Source organism: Aspergillus wentii (assembly GCF_001890725.1).
Source record: "Aspergillus wentii DTO 134E9 unplaced genomic scaffold ASPWEscaffold_5, whole genome shotgun sequence".
NCBI lineage: Eukaryota > Fungi > Ascomycota > Eurotiomycetes > Eurotiales > Aspergillaceae > Aspergillus > Aspergillus wentii.
Genome location: NW_024467836.1, coordinates 701,478 through 715,795, shown reverse-complemented (window position 1 = coordinate 715,795; position 14,318 = coordinate 701,478). Strand labels below are relative to the sequence as shown.

Below are 14,318 nucleotides of genomic sequence, written 5' to 3'. Positions count from 1 at the left end.
TGGATGGAGCAAATCAGATAAAGTCCATAGATTACCTATGTAGCTGCGAGTTTGGACGGCATGTAAGCCCACGAAGCCAATTAGATGTAAAATAGTATACGCAGATTGACGGTGAGGTACTAAATTATGTAGTAGTTTCATATTGAATCTTGAAATGCTCAAATATAACATTGTAACACCCTCCTGCTCTCACGGAATACTATCCAAGAAGCCCTCGAGGCAACCCAATCGAAAAGACGCCAAAAACGATGAAGAATGAGAAAATAAAAAGCATCCAAATCGGGACCCAAAGAGGTTTACATAATTGTACACCCTCCCTTTTGGCATTGCTCAAGATAAGAGATATCGTCTCCGGGAGCATTGGATGCCTCTCCCGGCTTGCGCTTCACACCCTGGATCTTGATATCCTGATTGCCCTCAGCATGCCACCATCGGAGACGTTGGACCTTGATCGAGTTGGTTTCTAGAAGATCAATATCCCATTTTCCAACACTGACAGTGACAACGGTTTCTGTCTGCGGGAAGTGGAACTCCGGTAGATATATTTCTGTCGGTGCATCTTGTGGGGTCCCTGCTTTGGCCACTAATGACAGCGTAAATGTACAGTTTTTGAGATCAAACAGATAGCTCGAGACCCGGCCATTGGTGAAAATCGGACTCGGGCGGATATAAGCTTCAGCAGCCCGATACCCGGCTTTGTCTTTTGATGACTGAGAGTAATCTGATGATATTGAAGGCGACTGCAGAGCGTGCTTCAGGTTTCCGGGTCCTACCTGTTGGCCTTCGGTATTGCTTTGACTTTCTGAATACGCGGGCGAGTGAGGATCAAACTGGGCTTGGGACTCGTTTCCAGGCAAAAGCTTCCCGCTCGGTAGTTCAGGGTCGTCGAGTGAGAAAATCGACAGGTCCTCTCCGTTCCACTGATCACCCCATTCATGGTCATTCTGCAAAAGAATTTAGTAATCTGCTTCCCCTGAAAACGAATTACGGAGAAGGAATACCTGTGTGGTATAGAGCCATAATGTAAAGCCGTTCGAGGAGCTGCCTTCTAGGGCGTAATGGTTCGCATCCATGGCACTGGTTTGGCTACTATAATCACCCGTTTTATATGCATACTTGTCATCCATGTCGTACGGGATTCCAATCTCGGTAAATATCAATGGGTGCTTCCCCATATATCGCAAACTCTCATCCCGGAGGAATTTAAGCTGGTCACGCAAGCAATTTCGAATTGCCGACTCCCCAATTTTGACGGCAAATGCTGGCGTAAGATACTTACCCCGAAGAACGCCAATAACATCGACGTTGTAAAGCCGGTTCCTATATTCCTTAGTAAACTGTTGAAAGATCGGGGCCGATTACTAACCAATGCTTTGTGAGGAGAGTGAGACCATCGTAGTAGTGCACAGCATGAACCATATTGGGATCATCATCAATTGATCCTTTTACATCGGGAGGCAATTCCATGACTGGGGGCTGACAGAACATGATTGACCCTGGCCATACACTTCTGATGGCATCTTTATAAGTGCGGTAATGATCCAAGAAGTAGGTGTTGGTGAACTTTTCATAGTCTAGAGGCTCCCCAGTTGTAGGCTTTTTCGAAAAGTAGTCCTTCTGCAGGAGCGTATCCGACGATGGGTCCCATACGCCGTGCTGTGCCCATAGGCACTCTCCCAACTTCCACCCGGGGTCTCTCTTCCATCCGTATTTACTGTCATCATGACTAGCTGGTAACCATGCGGATTCACCTTCTGGATCCACTAGTTCCCTACCGGTCTTATACGGGCCAAAACTGCCGAATCCCCAAGTGGTCTGCTCACATGCTCGGCCGGAACCTGTCAGCATGGCTTGGAAAGCCGTTGGTGATGTTCCTAACTGAAGCTGTTGCTCTGGGGGAATAACTGATATATCTTGCACACCAATGAGTCCTCGATGCGGTTCATTCATGCTTTCCCATCCGATGACAACATCATTCTCAATATCGCCAGCTTCGTGGATTCTCTGGGCGAGATATTTGCATGCTGCAATGAAATGTCCTTGGAGGTAGTCCTGAATGTTCACACCATCTATAATAGCCTTGGGGGCGAAGTCACGTCCTCCCCAAAATATGGTGAACATGACCTGACTGACAAGCCGGGTATAGTTGGTACTCCATATCATTTTTGGGAATTGAGAGGGGTCCCTATAGGTATTCTGAACCAAAGCTGCTTCGGTTTTCTGGAAGGACTGGGGGTTGAGCCCTGCTGCATACAGAGTCCACATCGGTGCACCTGACCCCCCGGAAAGTCTGGACCACTTTCTTTATGTCAGTACTCGTTGGAACCACTAGAGTCTATAGTTTACTTACCACATCCTGATGAGGGTCCATAAAAACATAGAAATTGTACTTCTTCGCGATTCGAAGAACCTCAATAGTAAACGAGATCCACTCATGGTCATATTTACCAGGACCAGCGTGTTCTATCGCTTCCCAGGTGAAGATATATCTGATAGTATTGTAGCCCCATTTCTTCAACCTTGCAAAATGTGTATGCGCATCCTCGAGGGCGAAAGGCCGGCCCACAAACGAAACATTATCGGCGTCGAAGAAATTTTCGGACACATAGGAAGGTGTATTAGGGTTCCTGGGATATTTGGCCTCGCCGGCAACGTTGATTCCTCTCAGAGTGACCTCTCGGTTTTGCGGATCCCTAAACGTTTGGCCATCGACCCGGAGACGGAGGGGACCCATTATCATCAAGGAAGATGTCTATCACAGCGGTAGACGATCAAATGAATTAAAGATGTATATTGTCCAGCAAAGGACATTGAACGATGAACTGAGAATCGGAATGGCGAGACGTTATCCTCGGGTCGACAGTAGGGGAGCTCGAGAGAAGGGTGAGGTTATAGTATGTACTTTCGTAGAAGTGAATAAATTACAAGCTTGTAGTCTGAATATATCTCAGCAATTGATGAATTTGCGATGGAGAGAATGTGAATCAGAACTGGAACCGGATACTGTACTGACCTTCCTGCGGCCCTTGAATGATCGAGTTATCGGGTGAAGGATGTTGTGTGAAGCCACGAGCAGACTTGGAAAAGTCAGAGTACCAACACAGACAAGATATAATCCCCCTGCATCAGTGCCAAATCTTAGCAGATTGAAAACCGCGACTGTCGTCTAGAGATGCAGCGGTTGCGGTCTGGTCTGGACTGGGGAACACGACGACCGCCGATACGAAATACGAGGTACGAGATAAGAGATCGGCCTCTGACGTATCGCCCGCCGACCTTTCTCCACACACCACACCAGTTCTCTTCCCGCCAAAGTCCAGTGTCCCGCACCCGACAAGCCAACAACAGAGGAACAAAGCTGCCATTGCGGCAGAGAAATGAAGGGTCTCCGCTAGAATGTCGGGCAAGTCGGCACTGAAAGCTGTTAGGGCAGCTCTCGACTCGAAAGACTTCGAGCTCGCAGCTGAGAAGGCTGGATCGCTGGTGCAGCAAGAGCCCCAGAATTATCATGCGTACGTGACGTGGACCTTATTTTTTTCTAGACTTATTCTCCTTGCTAATGTTGGATTTCGGAACAGAAATGTCTTCTTAGGTCTTGCATTGGACAAATTGAACAAACATGGCGACGCCGAAAAGGCTTACCTCGCAGCAGCCCGTGTGAAAGAAAGCGACAGGACAGCATGGCAAGGACTGATCAGCCTATATGAGAAACAAGGAGGCCAAAAAATAGAGGAATATCGCGAAGCCGTCATAAAACTTGGTCTGATATTTGCCGAGGGGTAAGTCGACCCTCTCGCTCTTATCCCATAAAACGCTACTAACATGTCTTAGCGATGACAAACATCGTTGCCAGGATGTGCTGGATAAATTCGTTAACTTTACCCGGAAACAAGGAAATCGATCTCAACTCAAGAAAGCTCTCGAATTACAGTTGCCAACAAGCCCGCTGTACGATTTTCTCGAGGGACGAGTGCCGCATCCAGCACAAACATACCTTCGCCTGATTGAAATCACTGAATCGGAGGAGAAAGAGTTCATCAATAGAGAGATTGGAGAGCGCCGAACACGTTTGGGTGCGAAAATTGAACTGGTGACATTGGAGGTCAAAAGGGAGGCTTTTAGGCGAAGCGAACTCGAGCAACTCTATCGTGGAATTGTGGATTGGTCTCATGATGATGAAGTACGACGTACATACGAAGAAAAGCTTCTGCAGCGGGGTTATGACCTTCTTCTTGTTCTCCCATCGAAGGAAAAGAATGGAAAGAGAAAAGAGGTTTTGAAGGCCGCTCGTGAAATGGTCATTATCAAGCATCCTTTTGAGCTCGCTTGGAAAATTGTTCTCGAGTGGCAAGACATCCAAAGCTTTTCGGAATGGGATCGTGGGTTGCTTGAGGACTTCATTGAGTTCTTTCCAGAAGATGGGCTCTCAAAGGTGCTAAAGGGTTTCCTGGCCAGTGAACTTTCCCCATTCCCCCCGAAGCCTCCATCAGATGAACAGGAGTCCGACAACAGAAAGGACTCGGAAACTACAAATGGCGAAAACGGTGAATTTGCCGCCCAGGATCGTTTGATACTTATGGTAGAAGGACTCGAAGCATCTTCCTCTTCAATCATCGCACACCGGATCATGGGTGAGCTCTATCTGTCTCTCGAGGAGTATGATAGCGTGGTGGACGTCGCTCGCAAGGGAATTCGAAACATCCAAGACTTGATCAAGACGACTGCGATTGATCTTCGCAATACTACCGACTGCGTGAACATAATGCTCGGCAATGCTCTGATATACTACCAATCTCCTCGAAACCACCCCGAAGCTAAGGGAATATTCGAGAACATCTTACAGCGAAAGCCAACATCAACAAGCTGTTTGCTTGGTATTGGCCTCATCCTTAAGGTTGACGAGGATTACACAGAGGCCGTGAACTTCCTTGAGCGTGCTTTGGAGCGAGACCCTACCAACATCAAGGTGCAAGGCGAATTATCTTGGTGCAGAGCTCTTGACGGAGATATGGAGTCTGGTTTCCACGGACTTCAAGAAGTTCTCTCAGAAATACAAAGAACTCGTTTAGACAATCGGGATTTCAAGTCGGAAATTCTGTATCGGATAGGGTACTGTCAGTGGGAATTGGATCCATCGTACTCCGCACGCAAAGACCGCAATGGTGCCTATGCCAGCTTCCTCGCTTCTATCCAATCCAACATGAATTTTGCTCCTGCCTACACGAGTCTGGGATTCTACTATGCTGATTACAAGAAGGATAAAACACGAGCACGCAGATGTTTCCACAAAGCGTTTGAGTTATCCTCATCTGAAATTGAGGCAGCTGAGCGCTTATCCCGTGCATTTGCAGACCAGAAGGAATGGGACTTGGTTGAAGCCGTAGCCCAGCGAGTTGTTGACTCAGGCAAGGCCAAGCCGGCCCCAGGCTCGAAGCGCAAAGGGTACAGTTGGCCGTATGCCGCCTTAGGTACGGTGCAGATAAACAAACAACAGTATACCAAGAGTATTGTCTCTTTCCAAGCAGCTTTGAGAATTTCACCTGGTCATTACCATTCATGGGTTGGCCTGGGAGAGAGTTATCATCATTCCGGCCGATTCATTGCTGCCACAAAGGCATTTGATCAGGCCCAGCAATTAGAACCAAACCTTCCCAGCTCTGATAAAGAGCAGATTTGGTTCGCACGGTATATGATGGCAAATGTGCAGCGCGAGCTTGCCGAGTATGAAGACGCCATTACGAGATACGAGGATGTCCTGAGTTTCCGACCCGATGAAATAGGCGTGAAAATTGCTCTGCTCCAAACTCTTACTGAGAGTTCTTGGCGAAGTCTTGAATCGGGACTGTACAATGACAGTGCCGAGCTTGCACGCAAGGCTGTATCTGTGGCCACTTCTTTGGCCAGACAGAGAGTCGACATTTTCAACCTCTGGAAGGCTGTCGGAGATGCCTGTGCCAACTTTTCTTATATTAAGATGAAGGCAGACAAATTGCCGGTCAAAGATGTCAAGAGACTTCTTACTACTGAACTTGACACAGCAGCTTTCGACATTCTGGCAGATGTAGATGAAGTGGGGCAGAACTACGTAGCACTGCTGGAGGGTGAAGGCAACGGGGACTTCAAACCGTCCGATGTCTGCATCTACTCGTCGATACTCGCATACAAGCGCGCTATATACGTTTCTCTACAGGACATTCATGCCCAGGCAGTCGCCTGGTATAACCTTGGCTGGGCAGAGTATGGAGCGTACAGGAATGTACAATTTGGCTCAAGCAAAAAGGGTAAGAAGCACCCGCGAAAGTTTTTGAAGGCATCAATGAGATGCTTCAAGAGAGCAATTGAATTGGAATCCGGAAACTCTGAATTCTGGAACTCGCTTGGTGTGGTGACTACAAATATGAGCCCTAAGGTTGCACAGCACGCATTCGTTCGAAGTCTTCATTTGAATGATAGAAGCGCGCAAGTCTGGGCTAACCTCGGTGCACTCTACCTCATCCACAATGACATCCAGCTCGCGAATGAAGCTTTCACCCGCGCGCAGTCAACCGACCCAGACTATTCGCAGGCTTGGATTGGCCAAGGCTTCCTGGCCCTTCTGTTTGGCGATCCAAAGGAAGCAAGAGGTCTTTTCGAACACGCCTTCGAAATTGCCAGTTCTTCATCGGCCCTACCGAAGCGCCAATATACGTTGACCTTGTTCGATCACCTCATATCTGAAGAGTCGGCTTCAAACGAAATATCCGAGCTCATCCAACCTTTCTTTGCACTACATCAGCTTTACCGCCAAGACCCATCTGATTTGCCGTTCGTGCACCTATCTTCCCTCTTGGCGGAAAGAATAGGAGAGTTTTCAGATGCCGAGTCCATGTTGAAGGTTGTTTGTTCCAGTGTGGAAGAAGAGTACGAGGTGACCGAGTCGGCATCGTCTCTTTCGAGATTTGCACAGGCAAACGCGGACATGGCTCGCGTTCTCCTTGCACGCCACGAGTTTGAAGAGGCCGCAGAAAAGGCGGAAACCGCACTTACACTGTCGAGTGAGGAAGATGCTGAACAATTCGATCCGGAAGCTAACACCAAGCTACGGTTGTCGGCTCACCTAACTGCCGGCCTTGCACATTACTACATGAAGTCGATGGACTCGGCTATCGACATGTTCCGTGATGCTCTTCAAGAGGCGGGCAATGCACCGGAAGTGGTATGTCTTTTGGCGCAGGTCCTGTGGGCCAAGGGTGGCGAAGAGGAGCGGGCCGTGGCCAGACAACAACTGTTCGACTGTGTTGAAAATCACCCTGACCATGTTGGGGCAGTCACCCTTCTGGGAGCTATTGCGCTGCTAGATGCCGACAGAGATGTTATCGAGGCCGTTGAATCAGACCTCCAAGCCATGATCACGCGTGATGACATTGAGATTCACGAGCGGAACAAGTTGATCAGACTGCTGACTGCGTTGTCCGCTCTGGGTCTAACTGACAATGCGGATGTCCCGGAGGAGACGAGGCGTATCGGCGAAGCCACCGCGGCTGTCATGCGATCGCCAGACCAGCCTCAGGGATGGATGGAGTTGTCGGCTGCTTCACAGGAGCTCTACCCAGCAGAAATGGCCGTTAAGAGAGCATTGCGCAACATTCCGCCTCGGAGCAACCTGGATGCCGTCGACCTCTCGGAGGCCTATGCGCAGACAGGCAAGGCAAGCGATGCCCTACGATCGATCATGATCGCACCATGGAGACGGCATGGATGGGAAGAGTTGAACCATGCCGTGTCTGGGCCGGCTTAGAGTCTGGCAATTCCATAGACCTTTACCTTTGTAGACAATAAGGAAAAGAAGATATCAGTGCATACCTCCAACCACTTTACCAGAATATCCACAGATTATAGTAACCCCTAACCAATCATTCTTCCATTGCATCTCCATTTCTGTTTTGCTGCGCGCCATCCATTTCCGCAATCCTCGCCAACAACCTTGCTTTTCTGCCGTCTTTCCACGCTTTATCCATAGCTTCAATTTTCCCTCCCAGGACAGTGACACAGTCGGGTGATAACAACACCATACCTCGTGCGACTGTTGCATTCCGTAGCAGCAGCTTCGCCCCGATAGGCAGTTTATCCAAGGCAATTTCCTTGACGCGCGTGATCTCAATAGCCACAGCCCTAGTACCCGCCGCATCCTGGAAAATCAACCGATGAGGCCCATTACTATTACTTCCAACACTGTGTAGCCCCGAAATCGCAGCATTGTTATTATTCGCCCGTTCCTCGCTGTCTTCGCCCACGTTGACGGTTCGCACGATTTCGCGTCCTCGAATGGCCTCTCCGCGTTCGACGCGCTCGATCGCCTCAACCTGCCCCCATAAACTAGTGCCGATGTCTTCGATGTCGAGAATTTGAACGGGGATTGGACCTTGGATTCGTCGTTCCTTGACGCTGGGATCGAAAATGTCGACGGGGAGTAGGGAAGATTGGTTGGTTGTTGTGAGGCTTTCTCTGAAGTCGGAGGCTAAGACGCGGAAGAGGGCGGTTTGGGTCAAGGCGGATATTGGGACATTGCGTTGTGAGGCTGTAGAGGAGGAGACGAATCTATCTAGCCATGGTGGAGAGACGGGGAGAGATTTGGTGCTCCGTAATTGAGCTGCGATTTGCTGTTGTTGATTGGCCATGATAGCTTGTACTTGGAGGGTTGGATGCAGAAGAGATTTCTTGCGGTCAATTGTGGAAATCGATGTTTGGACACATCAAGAAGAGCATCCTCAAACTAACGAGGGGAAGTGTTGGTGGGATAAATTTGAGGCCATTCAAATTCCAAGATCTGGGGAAAGCACGGGCCACCGCTTAACGATGGCTCCAGCTTGTCTTTCTGGCTTCTCTCCTCTCCTGCCTATCCATTCCTGTTGACATATTTAATCACCTTTCTGTCTTCCTAATCTCCCACCATGTCGACCATCTCCTCTCCTCGCCCGTCAATTGCTTCTTCCCGTGCACACTCTCCAACCCCCGCATCCTCCCGCCGTCCCTCGCTGGACACGCTGAATACCAACGTCGGAGGCCTCAGCGCTTCATCCACCCCCTCGACCGCACGTGCTGTCTCGCCCTCTCTCCACCCCCGCCGCAATCGTGCCGCTCTCCGTGACTACTATAACCTCAAGCCATCAGCAGCCGATCCCGCCGGCAATGGTCGCCGTTCCCGCAGCGTTCCCCGGCATACCGATGCCGGAGACATCTCGAGCCCGTCTTCCGCGGTGACAGCCGGGACGGAGCTCGACAATCCGGACTTTGATGCGCAGCGTTACGTCAACCACCTGTTGGAAACATCGACACTCTCAACGGTTCTCAAGGCGGAAAATACGCTTGTGGGTGATATTCGCACGCTGGATAGTGAGCGTAAGGCGCTCGTCTACGATAACTACTCCAAGTTGATTCGGGCGGTGGAAACAATTGGAAAAATGCGTCGGAGTATGGATGAGCGTGGGGCACCGCTTACGATGACCAAGACTCTTGGGCCGTCGATTGCGTTTGTTGCTGAGACTGCTGGGGGGTTGATTCAGGAGGGAGAAGACCAACGGCGGCGGATGAGAGAAGCAAAAGCCAACGAGGAAACAGAGCGCAAGAAGGCTGAGAAGGAGACTGTTAGATGGGTTCTTGGAGCCCCGGAGAGACTGCAAAGGCTTATCGACGAAAAGAAGCGAGAGGATGCAGAGAAGGACTGGAGCGAGATACAGGGTCTGCTCGAGAAGTGGGATGGGGTGAAGGGAGTTTCTGAAATCCGGGAGGCTTGCAAGAAGATCATGGAGGAAAAGGAGAATAAGGATTCTTGAGGAAGGATGGAGTTTACGATTCTACCTCTCCAATGCCTGTATTTGCTGCATGCTCCCAGGATAGCAGCTCCATCCTCCAGACCGATATACAATCCGTGATGGCCTTGCCTTGCTGCGACCTCCATGAAGCCCAGGAACCTCGGTTCGAGCTTGTGTGAATCCCTGGAACATGGAATTTCACACAACTGCCATCAGGGGAGCGACAACAGCGAATGAATGCAATCAGCCAAATGACCGACTTCAAGGCATCCAACAGAAGCTGTCTCGCTGGAAGCAACACACGCAGCATCTACTATGAACTATGAACTCATGTATATTCAAACCATGTACATTTACATCACACATAACATCATCAATCATATCAAAGCATGAGATGGCCGCATCAAAACTTCCCTGCCAACACATCCTTGCTGGAGAACATACTGGCCTTGAGCCCATATGAATTATTCCCCAGAATCTCCAGATACGTGAACGCATCACTCTTGTAGTAAATCGGCCTCTCACCTTCATTAACCAACCCAAACTCCACCAACTTCATCAACACCCTCTTCACATCCTCCTTATCCGCCGTATCATACGTATAAACCGCAATCAACCTCGCCTTCCCCTCCCCATCATCCGTCGCAACCTTAGCCGCAATCCCTAAACCCCCCTTAATCGTCGCCTCCGCAATTAGCCCCCAATACCTATCCACCCGATCCGCCGTCGGAAACAGCATCCACTTGCCCGACGTAACGCCTGTATCCCGCGCAAGCGTGAAAAGATCCTGCTCGAGCGTTCGTCGCAGCGGGTTGAGTTTCCGCGTTAGACCTGCCTTCGTCTTTGCGCCGGATTTGTCGTGCTCGGCTTCTAGGGTTGTTTTCTTGTTCTCGAAGTCGTAGAGAAGCTCCTTTCCTTCTGAGACTAGGGAGGCGATGTCTTCGTTCTCCGGCGTGGGTTTGTTCTGTGGGTATGCGTAGATCCAGGGTCCGATGTCATCCTTTTTAGTTGTGGATGGTGGGAGACGAGAGAGGAAGGATGGCGTAGCTTCGTTTGCGCCGCGGCTATTTCGTCGTGGGATTAAGTCTTCGTCTTTCATGTCTGTATCGGATGTAGTAGGCTCTGCTTTTACTTTTGCCGATGCGATACGGTCTTGTTGGATAGTGGAGAGGAGGTAAGGATGGACATCGGACCAGTATGGTTCTGGATCGTAGGAATCTGCGAGGTCTTCTAGGCGTGATTTTTCTGTTTCATCGCCTGTGGTGAGTTAGTGAGTGTTTTGGTTGATGTTTGTTTGTTGATGGAGACGCGTACCGTAGAAACTGGATTCGTCGGAGAAAAGGTCATCGGGGCAGGAGTGATATGATGACATATTATGCAATGATTGGCCTTGAGGGTATTTCTGGGGATAATGATGGTTTTAAATTGCAGAGTGAGTGTTGATGCAGTGGACTGATCTTGTCAGTCTCGATAAGATCAACGCTTATCGATAAGGTGGGATGCCAAGACTTTGTATAGAAGTGGTATATTATCTTCATTCTTGAGTATTTCTATTTCTATCACAAAGCTGCAGATGACGAAGAGAAGACTTATATACAAATCCAAAACATTCCAACGTCTTTGTCTTCAAATCACTCGCCAACTCCAGCTCCTGTGCCGCCACAGCTTGTATGTCTGCCACCTGCAAGCATTGTGCGGTGGACTTGTGTTGCCCACAAGATAGCACTCTCTGAGTCTGGAGATTTAACTAACACTTCTCGTGGAGATATTTTCGATAAAAGCCACATTATTCCCCGTATCTTTCTCTCGAGTACGAGACGTAAAGCTGCCTCCAATAGGTTGCTCGTTCGATGGCCCATGGCATTGTCCTTTGACTTCAGGTCAAAATCGAAATCGAGTAAGCCCCGGGCTCTCAGCATTTTGCTCTATAAATATATTAGAGTCATTTCCTGATATTCACAATGTAGATGCACTCATACGGCGGTATCCTGCCTTGCCACAACATGAGCAACCTCGAGCGAGGGCGCGTCGCAGGCGCACTGGTTGGCTTTCGTTTCTTCGCCTCTTTGCTCTGTTGGGAGCGCTTCTATCTCTGCTTCGTCCAAAAATTCAGGACAGCCAGCACAGGTACGACACGAAAACCGAAAAGGCTGTCCATGTGAGCGAGCTGGGATATGCCAGGATGGCGTGTTTGCTCTTGAACAAACGTGAAGCGATGGCTGGAAAAAAGCCCTCGATGGGACGTTGACTCCGATGCATATTCCACCTTGACGGACCACCCCAGGGTACGTAGTAATTCACATTCGATCTACCGAGTGGTACAATCACCTTGGCCGCGTATTTGTCGAAACTCAAGAATCGGCAGTTTTCTTTGCTGGCCAAGGAGAGACCCTTCTTTGGTACCCATTTCTCATCCAATTCTTTCTTTCGGTCCGAGAGTCTAGTCTGAGCCCACTTGGAAGCCTTGGAAGACCTCATTTTTCCACTCATAGACCTCTGATCTTGATTTCCTGGAGCCCATGTGCGTTATCAAACGCGAACATTAAGATCATGGCTGCCACGGTTTCGCCGACATCCCCCAGATTAACGAACCCCTTCGAGACATTGGTGCACAGGGCTTGGATAACGCCCAGCCGTCTAGGAGGATGTTCCAGCATTTATGGACCTCATTCATGCATTCATTCTTCTTCTGACGAATTTCTTTGCTCTTGGCATCTTGTGTTTGCGGGCAACAAGAATTTGGCGGTGCTTTCTTCCCTTGACGGCGCGTTGGTATCCAATAAGGATAATGTTTCAAGCAGGCCCTGGACTGGTTCCTATGGTTAACGATAAGTCAGTTGATTATTTGGAAGAAAAGATGGATCTGAGGATGCTTACCGTGATACTTGGTAAAGTAGATGGTAGTTGTTGAGTTGTTGAAGATGATGAGACGAAATGTGGTTTATATAGCCAGAGATTGTGGTCAGTGAATCCTACTATAATCTGATCATTCAAATTAATCACTGTCCTCATTAGTCTTCATTGTGAATGTATTATCACTTCTGCCTGCAGTCATTCAACCCAATTACCGATATCATAGGATCGAGTAACTAGGTAGCCTTCACTCCGGCAGCAGTCTAGCAGTGGTCTATAGGCAGTTTAAAGATGTTTATGATGGATTAAATTCAATTTGTTTCAATTATTGATGTAAAGAGATATGCATTGGTATCAAAGAATGTTGGATATATCCACACTTCATCCTGAACCATATCGATTGACCAAGTCTCGTATATCGCCAACCATTCTATAGCCTGTTAGTAGTCTTCGTTAAAGAGTGAACGATGCATACTGTTCTCGAAGTTGTCTATCTTGTGGAAAAAGGGCAGACACATGCGTATTAAACCTCCTGTTCAAGTCAGTTTCCTCCACGGAATATATGAAGATAATTCCTCACAGTTTATACAAATCCAACCTCCCATCATAATCCTCTTCAGGTGCAGATTTGGGGACATATGAGCGATATGCCTCCAAGTAGTCATCGCCAAATCGATTACAAGCCGGCATCCATTGACCGAATTCATCTGAAACGTCATTCATGCATCTTCGATCCAATTTGGATGGACTTACATTCGTGATGAGCGTAGAAACAACAGGCATCAAAAACCAGCGGCTGGCCTGTGTGGATATCAACGCCTGAATTGGCATACCAGAGATCTCCATGGACGAGTGAAGGCTTCACATATCGGCCATTTCTTTCCAGTGGACGCAACAGACGCGGAATGACCTTGTCGAATAGAGCCGGAAGGAAACTATCAACTTCAGCATTCGGTCCTTTGGTGTTGAGTTCCAGTTCGAGAGCCAGTCTGAGGCTTTTGGAGAAGAAGACCTCCCAGCTGTCTTCCCACTCGACCATTTGAGGGAGGTTGCCGCTATATGTCGTTGTGTGGAATCCGAATTTCCCATTCGGAGACGTGCTATTCTGGTGCAGTTTGGATAAACAAGCAGCGAACGGTTGTGGATCTGGCATTTTGTCCTTGATCATATCTCGATATTCAGACATAAAGAAGTGTGTATTTGGAGCATTCTGGTATGATCCCCAGGCAATTGGTTTTGGCACGAATTCGGGCTGTGTTTTGTGGATCTCCTGCATCGATTCGAACTCCGCGTAGACCATGTTTTTGCCCAGTTCGTGGGAGAGGATCTTGACGAAGAAGGATTGCGTTGCTCCATTGCTCAATTTGACATTGATACAGGCTGTTTTTGCAAAGAAACTGAGTCCGTGAGTTTTTGTTGAGAGTATTTGGCAGCCATTTGGGAGTTCTGGTGGTGGTTAGTAGTCGTTGAAGTATTTGGAAGAACTGCTGACCTGCGATGACACTGGGGTCGAGAGTGTTTTCATTTAATTGTGGGTCTCCAGTATTATTAGAATCCATTCTATAACATTGATTGAGGTGTGTTGATTAATTGTTGATGGAGAAGGAAAGATGGTGGGGTAATCCGATCTTTTTGCCGATGAAGCATTCTGTCTCTCAGTTTACACAATGAAGC

General features: G+C 48.7%; 7 protein-coding genes across 7 annotated transcripts; 2 read left to right on the top strand and 5 right to left on the bottom strand.

Moving 5' to 3' along the window:
- Positions 1–7: 7 nt before the first annotated feature.
- On the bottom strand, positions 8–3,180 carry ASPWEDRAFT_41813 (sterylglucosidase 1). Its single transcript, XM_040835657.1, has 5 exons — positions 3,014–3,180; positions 2,351–2,936; positions 1,367–2,298; positions 1,002–1,320; positions 8–944 (listed from the first exon to the last, which is right to left on the bottom strand). The coding sequence occupies exons 2-5, from the start codon at positions 2,732–2,734 to the stop codon at positions 297–299; spliced, it is 2,283 nt and encodes a 760-aa protein (XP_040687603.1). The 5' UTR covers positions 2,735–2,936; positions 3,014–3,180; the 3' UTR covers positions 8–296.
- A 216-nt stretch (positions 3,181–3,396) lies between these two features.
- On the top strand, positions 3,397–7,777 carry ASPWEDRAFT_52295 (SKI complex subunit tetratricopeptide repeat protein SKI3; the record flags this gene model as incomplete). Its single annotated transcript, XM_040837731.1, has 3 exons — positions 3,397–3,512; positions 3,579–3,779; positions 3,832–7,777. 3 exons carry the CDS (start codon positions 3,397–3,399, stop codon positions 7,775–7,777), a joined length of 4,263 nt encoding a protein of 1,420 aa, XP_040687602.1.
- A 115-nt stretch (positions 7,778–7,892) lies between these two features.
- On the bottom strand, positions 7,893–8,657 carry ASPWEDRAFT_173358 (OB fold domain-containing protein; the record flags this gene model as incomplete). The annotated part of the gene is made up of 1 exon (XM_040831055.1): positions 7,893–8,657. One exon carries the CDS (start codon positions 8,655–8,657, stop codon positions 7,893–7,895), a length of 765 nt encoding a protein of 254 aa, XP_040687601.1.
- Positions 8,658–8,930: 273 nt separating this feature from the next.
- ASPWEDRAFT_29113 (COG1/VPS51 family protein) lies at positions 8,931–9,812 on the top strand (the record flags this gene model as incomplete). The annotated part of the gene is made up of 1 exon (XM_040833229.1): positions 8,931–9,812. The coding sequence occupies one exon, from the start codon at positions 8,931–8,933 to the stop codon at positions 9,810–9,812; it is 882 nt and encodes a 293-aa protein (XP_040687600.1).
- A 382-nt stretch (positions 9,813–10,194) lies between these two features.
- ASPWEDRAFT_173356 (DUF1917 domain-containing protein) lies at positions 10,195–11,163 on the bottom strand (the record flags this gene model as incomplete). The annotated part of the gene is made up of 2 exons (XM_040831054.1): positions 10,195–11,048; positions 11,106–11,163. The coding sequence occupies 2 exons, from the start codon at positions 11,161–11,163 to the stop codon at positions 10,195–10,197; spliced, it is 912 nt and encodes a 303-aa protein (XP_040687599.1).
- Positions 11,164–11,422: 259 nt separating this feature from the next.
- Positions 11,423–12,269, bottom strand: ASPWEDRAFT_173355 (uncharacterized protein; the record flags this gene model as incomplete). The annotated part of the gene is made up of 3 exons (XM_040831053.1): positions 11,423–11,716; positions 11,771–11,941; positions 12,120–12,269. 3 exons carry the CDS (start codon positions 12,267–12,269, stop codon positions 11,423–11,425), a joined length of 615 nt encoding a protein of 204 aa, XP_040687598.1.
- Positions 12,270–12,943: 674 nt separating this feature from the next.
- Positions 12,944–14,279, bottom strand: ASPWEDRAFT_184470 (uncharacterized protein). Its single transcript, XM_040832033.1, has 5 exons — positions 14,137–14,279; positions 13,398–14,090; positions 13,225–13,351; positions 13,120–13,176; positions 12,944–13,074 (listed from the first exon to the last, which is right to left on the bottom strand). Exons 1-5 carry the CDS (start codon positions 14,201–14,203, stop codon positions 13,026–13,028), a joined length of 993 nt encoding a protein of 330 aa, XP_040687597.1. The 5' UTR covers positions 14,204–14,279; the 3' UTR covers positions 12,944–13,025.
- Positions 14,280–14,318: the final 39 nt, after the last annotated feature.